The sequence below is a fragment of the Alosa alosa genome, chromosome 13 (genome assembly GCF_017589495.1).
Source record: "Alosa alosa isolate M-15738 ecotype Scorff River chromosome 13, AALO_Geno_1.1, whole genome shotgun sequence".
NCBI classification, from domain to species: domain Eukaryota; kingdom Metazoa; phylum Chordata; class Actinopteri; order Clupeiformes; family Clupeidae; genus Alosa; species Alosa alosa.
The window spans coordinates 7,442,902-7,454,265 of record NC_063201.1 but is presented as its reverse complement, the minus strand read 5'-3'; the positions used below and the strand labels follow the sequence as shown (position 1 = coordinate 7,454,265).

The 11,364-nt window shown below is 48.4% G+C and overlaps 1 protein-coding gene across 1 annotated transcript in view; it reads right to left on the bottom strand.

Moving 5' to 3' along the window:
* The window catches only part of cadm4 (cell adhesion molecule 4), a 37,707-nt gene extending 27,956 nt beyond the window's left edge, over positions 1 to 9,751 (bottom strand). The window contains 2 exon segments of the mRNA XM_048260648.1: positions 1,616 to 1,762; positions 9,481 to 9,751. Coding sequence (XP_048116605.1) covers positions 1,616 to 1,762; positions 9,481 to 9,595 — 262 coding nt within the window. The 5' untranslated portion in view covers positions 9,596 to 9,751.
* Between the last annotated feature and the right edge of the window lie 1,613 nt (positions 9,752 to 11,364).

The following is an 11,364-nucleotide window of genomic DNA, read 5'->3' as shown; positions in this document are numbered from 1 at the left end:
ATAAGAGATAGATGATGCCATAGAGAAAAGAATCAAACGGGCCAAAGACCGAGGGGGAGAGTAGGAAGCGACAGATGAAGAAAAACAAGGGAGCGAGTGAAGGGATGGAGAGAATCAGAGTCAAGAGTCAAAGGGAGAGATAAGGAATGAGTGTGTGAGAGGAAGAGATAAGAAGCGAGAGAGGGCAGAGAGAAAGAAGAGAAAAGGAAGAGTGTGGGTTAAAACCACAACCACAACAACAACAAGGACAACTCCTCCACAAAACTGCTGACCGAGGCCTGAGGGAATGAGAGAACAACAGAGTGATAGAGAGAAAGAAAGAGAAGGAGAGAGATGGAAGATAAGAGGAGGAGAGAGGGGGAGAAGTGCAGCAGATAGAGGGAAGGACACGGAGAGAGTGAGAGGAGAATAACTCTTCCTATTGTGGCGGCAGAATGAGAGGAAATCGACGGTCAGGAAAATAATAATAATAACAAATAATGATAATAACAGGCAGACTGTGACAGGAACTCAATGGCTTTTGTCTGAAATAAGCGCTCAAACTTACTTTCTATTGACTGCTGGCAAGAGTAAGACGTTTTATTTCCCCATTCTGCCTGATGACTTCCTGTGCCACAGCACTCGATAGAGAGCTTGGGCTTCAGGAGTAATGACACACACCTCACACCAAAGATGGTGCTGGTCATAAAAAAGCGTGCGTATGTGTGTGTTTATTGCTCGAAACGATGTGAACACGCCATTCGTGCCCACGCTTGTACCTCTAAGTACTTACTACCTCATCACTATGTGTGTGTGTGTGTGTGTGTGTGTGTCTGTCTGTCTGAGAACAGAAGAAAGAGGGTTTCTGTCTTTCGTGGTCTGACGCTGCAGTGGGAACACGAGACACCCAAGCAGCGCTGAATGGCTTCACTCCCACTAAATGGCAACTAAATGTCAGGGCTTTGTCTGGTATCCTGATTCACCTTCCTCCAAGCCTCGCTTTTAGAGGAAAACGTTGTCCTAGACAGGGCCCTGATTTTGCTTGCACAAGTCTAAAGGGGATACCTCAGTTCACTGGTCCACTAAAAGGAGCTTATCAGTTTCTATTAGCGCGCCAGCTGAGAACCTAATTCGAAGTCTTGTACGAACACATTGAGAGCGGTGCCTGTATGCATACCCAAGGCAAGTGAGGGCTGCAGCCAATCTGAAAGCAATACCTGGATAATAACAGGCTGTGAAGTGTTAGTGCACAGAGGAGAATTATTGGTCTGGGCTCCGAATGAACCCCTTGATTGGGTCTGGAGAGAAGCCGATATTAGTCATTCACAGCTCATCTTCACCTGCATTTGTATCTCTCTCTCTCTATCTATCTATCTATCTCTCTCTTTCTCTCTTTTGCTTTTGTTCTGCGTGTCTGCCGGGGTGTGATCACTTCCGATTTCTCCCTTCACTGATTTTTCTCTATCTTTGGCAGGGCCCTCAGTGCTCAGTTTACCATTAAGGTTGGATTAAGATAAGGCACCGGGTGCAGAGGACAGGCCATCCCTAAGGGCAGTTTGGGATTGGGGTGATGTGGGAATGAGGTGGTGTGTTGTGAGGTGTGTGGTGGTGTGGTTTGGTGCTGGAGAGGCCTCACCTCGGGTGCCGTTAAAAAATAGCGTTTGCCTGCGTGGGTTCTGGATAACGACGATGGAGCCGTCGTAGTTCTGCAGGCGGCACGAGATCTGGGCTGTGCCGCCCTCCTGCACCGTCACATTCTCAGCCTGGACCGCCTGGCCACGCGCTGCAGAGAGAGAGAGAGAGAGAGAGAGAGAGAGAGAGAGAGACAGGGTTAAGGTTAATTACATCACTGTACTATGGAGAACGCCATTGGTTTGTTAATTATACAGACATGCCAGACAGAGAAACTTCACAGACAAGGAGACGAAGTGATAGACAGCCAATGTCATTAATGACTGAGGGCTTCCTCATGTACAATTAACAGAGTGAGTGATTAATTAACTCCAACTGCCCGCGATGGCCCATAAATATGATCAGTTCCATTAGTATTTGCTAATTGCATCAGCCACTTGACCACCACTCCTTTTAGACTGCAGCCATCCGTTGACCAGTGCTCTTCATGTCTGAGTCATTTCAGTGAATGAAATGAGTGATGGCTGGGTGCTCAGTCGGTGAGACATTGACAGACATAAGTCTGTGATGGTTACTTGACTCTGAGCCGAGCCGTGTCCACGTGCACTCTTGTGCATACATATTTGAACTCTTCCCGACTATAGTTTAAACAGCTCTGCAAGGAGACTCGCAGGTCAGACCAACTTCAGGCCATTTGCAAATTCATTTCATCATGACAAATCATGCGATGTATTGCGGTGACAAGACGAGTGATAAAAAAGACATGTTTCCACAACATTCCAACATTCCTTATACAAGGAAGACATTTGTTTGTTTCAATTGCATATTTTAATAAATGTCTGGAAACATGGCCACGTAGTGCTCGAATAACAGCTCAACCGAGGTCGAGGTGAACGTAGAATTTTTCATTTTCAATTAAATTTTTCATCAGCTCTCTATCAGTTTATCTTAGCAATGATAATTGTTCTTTTACGGTGCCATAACTCCGATTTTGCTCTGTTGTATTTTTTTTCTGTTTATCTGACCTCTTGATACCTGCCGGCGCGATGGTCTAATTGCGTGACATGAATCCAGAGAGAGTTCGGCCTTGAGTAAATCATTACCGGAGCCGACACCTGAGCTCACCGTCCATCAGCGCACAGGGCATCTCACCGACTGGCCTTTTCATTTATACACCGCTATCAGCGAGAGAGCCCAATTACACGACAGAACACACTTTTTCTGTCTCTAGCTTGTTAGCTCTCTCCCTGGCTCTCTGTATCACTCTTTCGGCCCTGTTTTCTCTCTTGCCTTCTGTCTTTCTACCTTTGCCCCCAAACTCTCATCTTCGGCTTTCTTTCCTCTCTTTATCTCCCCGCACCTCTCAGAAGTTCTCTCTTGTTTTTTCTCACCTTCTCTTTCTTTTTCTCCGTCCCTCTCCCGCTCTCATCCAGTGTGTGACTCATTCCACTGACTAGAAGGGATGACGTCATTGTTGTTGCTGTTATCTGCCAAGGAGCTGCTAAATTTACAGCACACACTGGCTCTCGTTCGAGAGGAAAGAGAAGAGAGAACGGCCCAGAAAACAAACGTACACCACCGAGGCAGAAGCAGCAGGTGGAAGGAAAGACTAGACAGAGCGTGTTTGCTTCCACACTGCGCCCTGTGGTGCACTGTGGGGATGCGCAGCGCAAAAAGCAGGAAACAATAAACACCGCGGGCTCTACATGGCGTATTTTTGCATACTGTCTAGGGCTACTTGTTATAGATAGATAGATAGATAGATAGATACTTTATTGATCCCCAGGGGAAATTCAAGATTATCAAATTATCGAAGATGAGGGAGGAAGAGGATATGTTTCCAATAAAATTGTGGATAAATCCAAGTAGCATACACTTAATTGCACTGTGACAGAGAGAAAGGGAGAAGATAAAAAAAATACACGCTTTAGGATATTTATCTGGGCTTAAATTGAATCAGACCTACTGACAAGAACACGTAGGGTATGACAAGACAAGGCCTACGCAATGGGAGAAAGATGTGCTAAATATTCAGATTAGCCTTTAAACTTCAATTTAGAACATAACCTATTTTATTATGTAGGAACAGAGACCAGATATAGAGATGCCAATATTGGGATTTATATGACCGTAGGAGTAGGCCTATAAGTTGTTCCACTGTTATACTAATCACTACAATTAGTCACCATTCTGTCATCCAAAAACGTACCCATTATTCAAAGTCTAATGACTCTGAAGAGTAATAACGTCGCTATATATCAAAAGAATGTCAACAAAGCTTCTGATAGTAATTAAAATACTTATGGAATCCGCCTGAGTGCTCGGCTTTAAAAGCAAAAGTGCGGTAAATGCCAAACTAAATGGATTGAGAGCTGAAACTAAATAAGACTAATTGAGCGTCCATTATGCGCTGGGCCTTTCAACAGCTGTTGCCTCTTCATGGAAATCAGCATGCTGAGCAGGAAACGACGACAGCATCGTGAATACAGGACAGGCAGTGGAACGAGCAAGCATCCGTCCCAAGGGTCGGTCCTGCCAATTCTTTATAAACATAAGTGCGCCTAGCCTAACCGAAAAATGAGCAGGACCGCGACGTTCATGGTAGGCTACCGTCATAGCTGTGGAAACAGAATGTTGTGATACAGGTGCTCAGCTGTTTATATGGTAGGTCGACATCCGTATAACTGGGCCTACGCAGGTAGCCTACCAATGGAGCAAACGAGAAAAAAAGCTTCCAGTAAAACGGATTAGCCTAATCTAGCTCACTTTAAAATCCTAGCATGGCCTAATACATCTTAAACAAGCCTTGAATTAGATTAATTGGGAATAGTCCACGCAGAGCCGCTCTAGGGTCTAGCCGCTCTAAATCATGAAATAAACTGAAATAGGTCAACGACAAAACAAAAACTCTGTAGGTAATGACAGTTCATCATATATCCAGGTGAGGGCAGTATGTAATTAAAGGAAAACCCCCTCAAACGCCTTGAGGAGCTGAACGAGATTCTTTATATGTGGAGTCCTTCCGCCGAAGACAAGAGCTATCATTTCCGAATGCAGAAATAAATAATAAAAAAAAAACACACACACACAAATAAATACACTGGCTATATCGCAGTGCTCTAATGGTCCCGCCGAGGCCACGCTGAGTTATAGGAGATGGAGAGCGCGTGAATTAAAGGGCTGGGCAGAGGCCAGGTGCTCCGCGAGGACTCGCGAGCCATATTAAATCCAAGGCAACGATTTGGCGCCCAGGATTAGTGTGCTGAGTTACCGCGCTAAAGCTGCAATGCCACGGCGACACAACATACACACCCACACACACACACACACACACAATCATGCCTTTTGTATGTTTAGCCAGATGTATCCATATCGCCAAAGAAATTGCAGAATTGCCTTTCTCCCCCTCTCCTATCTCTTTTGCTCTCCCCAGTCTCTCTCTCTAGGCCTATAGGCTCTATGTCTGACCTGCTTGCTCTCCCCGGTCTCTCTCTGTAGGCCTATAGGCTCTATGTCTGACCTGCTTGCTCTCCCCGGTCTCTCTCTGTAGGCCTATAGGCTCTATGTCTGACCTGCTTGCTCTCCCTGCTCTGTAGGCCTATAGGCTCTATGTCTGACCTGCTTGCTCTATGTCTGACCTGCTTGCTCTCCCTGCTCTGTAGGCCTATAGGCTCTATGTCTGACCTCCTTGCTCTCCCCGGTCTCTCTGGCAGGCCTATAGGCTCTATGTGAGCCCTGCTTGCTCTCCCCTGCTCTGTGACCTAGGCTCTATGTCTGACCTGCTTGCTCTCCCTGCTCTGTAGGCCTATAGGCTCTATGTCTGACCTGCTTGCTCTCCGCGGTCTCTCTCTGTAGGCCTATAGGCTCTATGTCTGACCTCCTTGCTCTCCCCGGTCTCTCTCTGTAGGCCTATAGGCTCTATGTCTGACCTGCTTGCTCTCCCTGCTCTGTAGGCCTATAGGCTCTATGTCTGACCTGCTTGCTCTCCGCAATCTCTCTCTGTATAGGCTCTATGTCTGACCTGCTTGTCTCTCCCCCATCTCTCTCTGTATCATTTCCTCCATCCCATTTCCCTCTCCCTATCTCCACTTCTCTGCCTCCTCCCACCTTAATCCAATTCACCTTCCCCACCCACAAGCCTGTGTGTGTGTGTGTGTGGTCCTCTCTCATGTGTTTATGCATTTGTGTGTGTTTGGTGTTTGTTGGCATATCAGTCAGAACATCAGCCTCAGGTTAATCAGGAAGTTTTGCTGAAGGAGAAACTTCAGTAGAAAAGCTGACATTCTGAGATTTTGCTTTCTCTCTCCCACATTCTCTCCCTCCCTCCCTCATTCTCTTCTTTCTGTGTTCTAAATTTACAGCGCAATCTCTCCAAGGAATCTTGCTCTCTGCCAATCAAATCCAGTGAAAAAGGAGCTTGGACTATAAATAATACATAATCCTTTACAAATCTCACTTCGTCTTTTCCCCATTACCCCTATCTGTCACTTCTGTGGTTCCCTCTCCTCCTTTTTCACCCTCACTCCAAATTCCCTCCATCCTCGTTCCGGTCCCATCCGTTCCCCGTGCACTCTTTCGGTTCCTTACTCACTCACTCTATCCAACATTTCCTAAACGCGTCCCGAAAAAAATACACATACCGGTAATTCTCCCCTACTCTCTCTCTCTCTCTCTCTAATCGTATTCCCCCCATTTCATACTTTCACTTTCACTCTTCCATCTCCATCCCCCTAATCCCTTATTTTCCCCTCACACACACCTCTGCTGTGCTCCATGCAATGCTTCCTTTTCTTTTCTCTTCTCTTCCTCCACCCCACTCTGTTTCGTAACGGAGCTGACTGTTCTCATGGGCCATCATCCCCCATTTTGTCTCTCCATACCTTTTACTGCTGTACCTCTCTCTCTCTCTCTCTCTCTCTCTCTCTCTCTCTCTCCCCTTGACTCCCCAGATCTGGGTCTTCAGGTGGGGGCTCTGTTTATTTCTATCTCTTTCCCTCCCTACCCCCCCCCCCTCTCTCTTTCTCTAAATGTGATTTGTTCTGCAGCTCAGGCTTGCAGTATAATCATGCTGTTTTTGTCCAAGTGGAGAGGAGGGCAGGGAGAGAGAGAGGGAAACAGAAAGAGGAAGGAAGATAGAAAAAGGAGGCAAAATGAAACTGTAACGGTTCTAAAAGAGAAGGCAGAGAACACGATGGGAAAAAGGAGACAGGATTTTGTTTCTTTCCTTTCTTTCTTTGTTCCAGTAATTCTGTTTCTTCAAGAGACGTGTTCTTTTTATCCTCTCTTACTTTCTCTTTTTTACACTGATTCCCTCGCTTTCTGCCCTGCAGTGGTCCCACAATGGGCCAATCACGTTTGCTTCTCCTTTTAATCTTCTATTCATGATGTTTATATTTTCATTACTGTCATCCATTCCAGCATCTGTTCACTCTTTCCCAATTTATCTCATGCCTATTTCCTCCCTCTCCCTCTCTCCCTTCCTCTCCCCCTCTCTGTCTTTCTCTCCCATGGCAGGCTGCCCCCTCTTCATCTCTCTCTCTCTCTCTCTCTCTCTCTCTCTCTCACTGCCTTTCTCTTGACCTTCACATACTGACTGTCCCTCTGTCCCATCACCATATTTCAATCAAATCGCTCTCTCAAGCACTCGCTTTCTCTCTTCTCTCTCTCGCTTTCTCTCTTCTCTCTCTTCTCTCTCTTCTCTCTCTCTCTGCTCCTCGTTTCTTTACCCTCCTTCCACGGTGCCATTTCCCACACTTACGTGCTCCTTTCATTACACCCCATCAACATTAATCCCCATTCCTCTCCAGTTCCCTCCGTCTGCAATGTCAAGTCAATCACCATTTTATTTTTTTTCTCATGCCTTCTATGTTCTTTTTTTTCTGCATTATATGTTTGTATAATTCCACACAGCACAGGGTGTCTCTCTCGCTCCGTTCCCAAGCGCAGTCATATCAGTACACGCTGGTGACAATTATTGCCGCGCGCAACAAAGGAAGCTTAAGGAAAATTTACAGGGCAATTACACTGCTACCCTGGCAGCGAGAGCTGGGCCAAAACTGTATTCCAGACCCCTGCAGCCTCCCCCTGACCACCAGCACACACACACACACACACACACTCACTCACACACACACACACACTCACAAACACACACACACACACACACACACCGCACTCACACACACACACGCACTCACAAACACACTCACACACACACACACACAGACACACTCACACACACAGACAGACACACACACACACACACACACACACATACACACACACACACCATCTCACCCCACAGTACCTGGCAGCCGTCCCTCCACTTTGCCCTCCCCTCGTCTTGCATTCAAAGGCAAAAATGCTTTATTGGCAGGAATTACATAACGGAGCACGCTGCCAAGGCTAAAGACCCTCAGTGTTGCACCCCACACACACACCCTCCCTCCATGCCTCCCCTATTCTAATTCTTCGCCAGTGTCACCCCGACACTGAATGGCTCTTTGTGGACAGGAGACGTTTAAATACATATTCAGCCACAGTGTGAATGGGTGGAAGCAACGCCGCAGCGGAAACATAAGGAGCTCAAATGGAATGACAGCCAAAACACGCATGAGATGCTCTAATGCTGGAGCTGCTCAAACACATTCAGTCATTTACATAATGAGGTGGTTTCATCAGAAAATATGCTATATATATATATATATATATATATATATATAATTCTGTGTGCAACAATTCCCTGGGTTCTCCCATCTACCTCTTTTGGTATTTACAAATCTCGAGTGTGGAGAAGTCAGAGCACTGTCGCTTTCTTTTTCTTTCTCCCTGCTGGCGCCCTCTGTGCCGGGTCCCCACGGACTCTCCTCCCTCTCAGTTCATCATTTCTTTCTCATTCTCCCCCCTCCCTCGCCACTCATTCTCCCCCCACTACTGGGTAATCATCCACTACTCCCCCAGAGTTGCATTCGTTTTAATGCCACATTGAAGGTCCACACTTCCCAAACTCCATCGAACCGGTTCTCTGACCCTCTCCGCTGCTTGTGTCAAACGCTTCCACCTCTGAAGTCTCCTCAGTTTCTCGGTCCTCTCTCTCTCTCAACTTTCTGCCTATGTAACCTTCCTATCTCTCATTACTTCTATATCCCTCTCTCTCTCCCTCCCTCCCTCCCTCTCTCTAGACACCTCTCCATCTTTCTGTCTATCTCTCCCTTCAGAACACTCCTCATTCTCTCCCCCTAACCTTCTGCCCATCGCTCACTGGCTCTCACTGTCCTTTGCGGCTTCTTCCCTCCGCCTTCTCTTCATCCCCTCTCTTCATCTTTCTCTCTCCATCTCTCTCTCTTTCTCTCCACCCCACAGTGAATCACCTCTTCCCATAAATTATCTCACACAGGGAGAACACAGAAATGGGAGGGGGCCAGAAACACAGGAGGGGCCCGAGGGAAGGGAGAGGAGAGGCGAGAGAGAGAAAAAGAAGAGTGAAAGTCAAACAAGAAAGAAACTGCGGGAAGACTGGGCTTTGTGAAAATCTAAAAAAGTTAGGACAGGCGGCAAAAAAAGAGAGATTGAGAGATGGAGAGAGAGAGAGAAGGCTGGAGAGAGAAGACTGTAGAGAGAGAGAGAGAGAGAGAGAAAGAGAGAGAAGGCTTTGAGAGAGTAGATAAACGAGAGGAGAGGCACTGGTATAGAGTGCACACATGACCATGACATGGAAGCCATTAAGGATGAATGAGAAGGGGACAGATTTACATGACAATGGTTGTCAGGTTGTATATATGTCTGTGTGTACTGTATTGCATGTGCGTGTGTGTATGTGTGTGTGTGTGTGTGGCTGTGTGTGTGTGTGTGTGTGTGTGGTGGACTTACAGACGAGGCTGAGCAGCAGCAGAGAGCACAGGCTGAGGGAGAGCGTGGTGGTGGTGGTGGTGGTGGTGGTGGTGGGGCGGTGGTGAGGGGGGTGAGATCGCCGGCTCGGTCTCATTGTGTATTGAGTCCCCCCCCCGCTGGCGATCAATGAGTCCTCTGTGCCCGCGCCCTGACGATGGCAGGCCGCTCTGCCCTGCGCTCCTCGGCTCTACGGCTCCGCCGCCCCAGAGGCCCGGAACAGAACCGCGCTGTGTTCGCCTGCCCCGTGTCCTCGCCCGCCCGTGTCCTCGGCGCAAAGCCGCCTCCCTCTCTCCCCCCCGCGCTCCGCCAACCAATCAAACCCCTCGATTCGACTCAGCACTGCAGCTCCCAAGCCCTACCCCCTTTACCCAGCAGGCCACTGAACACTGTGTTGCTGTGTTAACCCCCCCGCCACTCGCTGCCTCAGCCAACCCGCAAAAAAAAAAAAAAACAATTTGCCAAAATGCTGGATTTGCCACCCCAGAAGATCACAATGGCTGATGTGCAATCTCGGGGAGAGTGCAATCACGTTACCGTGGTGACACGGCGCACTGGTGTGAACTGCTCCCCCAGAAGCAACCTGGTGTGCCCCCCCTGCCCCCCTACATTGCCAAAGACATTTCAGGTAATGCTGTTTCCTGATTTAGGTAAAGTGTTTCCTGATTTTTCTCCCCTGGTCCTCCTGCTGTTCCACAGCAAGAGAAAAGAGTGAAATTGCGCTCGCGCACGATTACCGTGCTCTTCTCACATGTGCAGTTCACAAACACAGTCAGAAGAGTTGTAGCAGTGCTGCTGTGTTTGCCAGCACAGTGTGGCTCTCTGCTGAACTTTTAATGACACATTAACACAAAGGTTCACAGCTAATGCATTTTCTTCACGGCAGGGGTGAGGCACAGCTCAGCTCTCTTCCCTCTGGGAGAACAGAATCTGCTACGCAGTACCTTAATCCTCCCCCTCGAGTTATAACACGTTCAGATGTCGCTTATTACCAGGTAATAACAGAGCTGACATGCCCAATCCGGGCTAAGCTACACGCGAATGAATGAATCAGTTTCCTGCTTTATCTGGGCACGGCTGCCAAAATCCTCTCTCTCTCGCTCTCTCTCGTTGGTGGGGCGCAGAGTGTGTGTGAGCGCCAGAAGCTTTGCCATGTCACGTCCCGATCCGCGCTGAGCCCTCGCCAACACGGCGATCACATCGCATATCGCAACCCCTCGCCTCGCTCCGCCGAGCACTGCCCAGGCCTCACACACACCCACACACACACACAGAGGCTGACACTCAAATGCACATACACACACAGTCTCACACAATCTCTCTCGCTTTCTCTCTCACACACACACACAGTCACAGCCACAGCCACACACACACAAGCACAAAGCCCTACAGCTATCCTGAACGTGCAGCGGTGATTGGCAGGCCTAATATCCGCGGTGTCAGGGGGAGCTTGTAAGGTGGAGCAGGCAGGCAGGGGGGGGGGTGCAGAGGCCTGCGGGGCACAGGAGGAGTGTGTGATGAGGGTGGTAGGAGATGTAGTAAAAAGGAAGGGGCAGCAGCGTCCTGTCTCTCTCTCCGGATGCGTCGCGGTTGCAACACAACCGCAGGGGAAGGCGAGGCCCCGCAGTGGCTTAGCGTCAGTCTATCAGCAGCGGAGACAACGGCACCCTGGGTAAAACAGACGGGAAAGTTACGATCCGTTTCCCTCGGCCAAACACTCACACCTCCGCTTGAGGGGACGTCCGCACCGGGCGAGACTGTGACCCCTTCTGTGATGGAATCCCCTCCTGCTGTCCACCTGCTGTATTGGTCGTCCTACTCTTTTGCTTCCATTTGTAACCTTTCCATCCGCAATGCACCCGTTCA